We start from the raw sequence: 3,079 nt of genomic DNA, 5'->3' as shown, positions 1-3,079 counted from the left end.
ATAAACATTTATATATATATATATATATATATATATATATATATATATATTTATGTTGTGTATAGTGTTCGACGAGGCTTTTGCTTTATCTCTAAAGATGCGAATACGTTACGGCATTGACTTGGATTCATTTTCTCCGTTTGAGCCGACAGAGGGTGAGGGGAGCCGAAAAGAAATAGAGGGTTTAGGTGGTTTAGGGGTGTTGCCGGGTATCGAACCCGGGACCTCTCATGGTATTGGGTCTCCACTTGATCTCTTAGATAACGAAAAAGATTCAGAAGAGTTACCCGGGTTCGAATCCACGCACAGCAGAGCATCGAGAAGTATTATACTTACAAGGCCTTTCAGGCTGCAGCATCACCAGCAGCAGCAGCAGCAGCAGCAGCAGCAGCAAAATAAAAAACCACAAAGACAAGTATCAGCTATGGATAAATTATTTCCCTCCTTCTCAGAATATGATGATACTAATAAAAGTACTAATGCTGCCAATAAAAAACACCTGCAGCATCAGCAGCAGCAGCAGCAACAGCAGCAGCAGCAGCAGCAACACAGCAGGTTGTGGGGGTTCCGCAGCAGATCGAGGCTCTCTGTACATGATGAAGCCTCAGTTGACTCTGTTGCTGCTGCTGCTTGGGGGGCCTCAAAGGACGTGATGCCGCGGCTGCAGCCCCAGCAGCAGCAGCAGCAGCAGCAGCAGCAGCGGTTGCCGCAGCAGCAGCAGCAGTCAGAAGCGCCTGAAACTGATGCTGCTGCTGCAGGCAGCAGCAGCGGTGATGCACAGCAACAGCCGGACGAACAACAGCAGCAGCAACAGGAACCACAGCAGCAGCAACAGCAAGAAGAGGGGGAGCAGCAGCAGCAGCAGCAGCAAGAGCAAGAGCAAGGAGCGCAGCAGGAACCCATGCAGCAGCAGCAGCAGCATGAGACTGAACAGCAACAGCAGCAGCAAGATGAACCCCCTCTTCAGCAGCAGGAAGGCCAGGAACAGCAACAAGAACAGCTGCAGCAGCAGGAAGAGCAGCAGCAGCAAGACACGCAACAGCAGGGAGAGCAGCAGCAGCTTGGGGGCGAGACAGGAAGCAGCAGTGAAACAGCAGAAGGCAACGCAGCCCCTGCAGCTGAGAACCCTACAACCGATGCAGCAGCAGCAGCAGCAGCAGGAGCAGCAGGAGCAGGAGCAGCAGCAGCAGATGCAGACGCAGGAGCGCAAGCTGACGGAGGAGCAGCAACAGGCGGAGGCGCAGCAGCAGCAGACACAGCAGCAACAGAAGCAGCAGCAGCGGAGACTGGAGCAGCAGCAGAAACAGGAGCAGCAGCAGCAGCAGCAGCAGCAGAGGCGGCAGTAGACACAGGAGCAGTAGCAGCAGCAACAGCAGACACAGGAGCAGCAGCAGCAACAGGAGCAGACGCTGCAGCAGCAGCAACAGCAGCAGCAGCAGACACAGCAGCAGCAGACACAGCAGCAGCAGCAGCAGCAGCTTTGCCGATAGAAGATTCGATGACCCAGGCCACTGCTGAAGCTGCTGCTGACCTGCAGTCTCTGGTGGAGAGGGTGCCAGTAGCAGCAGCAGCACCAGCAGCAGCACCAGCACCAGCAGCAGCAGACGCAGCAGCGCCAGCAGCACCAGCAGCAGCAGCAGCAGACGCAGCAGCACCAGCAGCACCAGCACCAGCGGCAGCAGCGCCAGCAGCAACAGCAGCAGAAGCAGCAGCGCCAGCAGCAACAGCAGCAGCAGCACAGGATATGGGAAACCCGACGAGCCAGGCGGAGACAGCAGCAAAGACAGATGAACAGCAGCAAGGAGGCAACGCCACCGAGCAGCAGCAGCAGCAGCAACAACAGCAACAGCAGCAGCAAGAACAGCAGCCAATGCAGCAGCAACAACAACAGCAACCGCAGCAGGAACAGCAGCAACAACAACAACAACCGCAGCAAGAACAGCAGCAACAGCAGCAGCAACTGCAGCAAGAACAGCAGCAACAACCACAGCAACAGCCGCAGCAGCAGCAGCAACAACAACAGCAACAGCAGCAACAACCACAGCAACAGCAGCAGCCGCAGCTACAACAACAGCAACAGCAGCAAGAACAGCAGCAACAACAGCAGCAACAGCAGCAACAACAACAGCAACAGCAGCAAGAACAGCAGCAGCAGCAGCAGCAACAACAACAACAGCAGCAAGAGCAACAACAGCAGGCGCCGCAGCAACAGCAGCAGCAGCAACAGGATCAGCAGCAACAACAACAACAGCAGGCGCCGCAGCAACAGCAGCAGCAGCTACAGGATCAGCAGCAGCAGCAACAACAGCAGCAACAGCAGCAGCAGGAACAGCAGCAACAGCAACAGCAGCAGCAGCAGCAGCAATAGCAGCAGCAGCAGGAATAGTAACAAGAAGCGCATCCGTCTCAACAGGACGAGAAACGAACCAAACAGCAACAGCAACAGCAGCAGCAGCAGCAGCAGCAGCAGCAACTGCCACAGCTGCAGGAACCGCAGCAAGCAGCAAATGAGCAGCAGCAACAGCAACAGCAGCAGCAGCAGCAACAGCAGCAGCCCTGCAGAATGCTGCTGCTATGGGATAGAAGACAGCAGCAGCGAGCTGCAGTCCTAGCCTGGAAAGGCACAAGCAGCAGCAGCAACACGCGAACAGCAGCAGCAGCAGCAACAGCTGCAGCAGCAACAGCAACAGCAGCAGCAGCAACAGCAACAGCAGCAGCAGCAACAGCAGCAACAGCAGCAGCAGCAGATCAAGTTGCTGCTAGCAAGTGGTGTTTTCTTTGCTTAAACACAGTCTCTGTGTGCACCTCGATGCATCTGTCTCTCTTTATAGTTTTTATTTTGTCTCCTTTATTTTGTCTCCTTTTTTCTGTCTCTTTTTTTCTGTCTCTTTTCTTTTGTCTCCTTTCTTTTGTCTCTTTTTTTCTGTCTCTGTTTCTCTTTCCCTTTACTGTTGCTGCTGCTGTCCCTCCAACCCCCTCCCCTTCTCTCTGTCTTTGTCTCTGTTACTCTAGCCGCGCTGCACCCCACCCTGGCTAGCTACAGCTAGCTGTATACTAGCTACAGCTAGCTGTATACTAG

General features: G+C 54.3%; 1 protein-coding gene across 1 annotated transcript; it reads left to right on the top strand.

Annotated features, from left to right (window-relative positions):
• Nucleotides 1–97: 97 nt before the first annotated feature.
• Nucleotides 98–2,368, top strand: EMH_0072620 (uncharacterized protein; the record flags this gene model as incomplete). The annotated part of the gene is made up of 1 exon (XM_013499235.1): nt 98–2,368. The coding sequence occupies one exon, from the start codon at nt 98–100 to the stop codon at nt 2,366–2,368; it is 2,271 nt and encodes a 756-aa protein (XP_013354689.1).
• Between the last annotated feature and the right edge of the window lie 711 nt (nt 2,369–3,079).

The sequence above is a fragment of the Eimeria mitis genome, genomic scaffold, assembly GCF_000499745.2.
Source record: "Eimeria mitis Houghton genomic scaffold, Emh_scaff4120, whole genome shotgun sequence".
In the NCBI taxonomy this organism is placed as follows: domain Eukaryota; phylum Apicomplexa; class Conoidasida; order Eucoccidiorida; family Eimeriidae; genus Eimeria; species Eimeria mitis.
The sequence above is the reverse complement of the archived record's forward strand: the minus strand, read 5'-3'. Positions and strand labels throughout refer to the sequence as shown.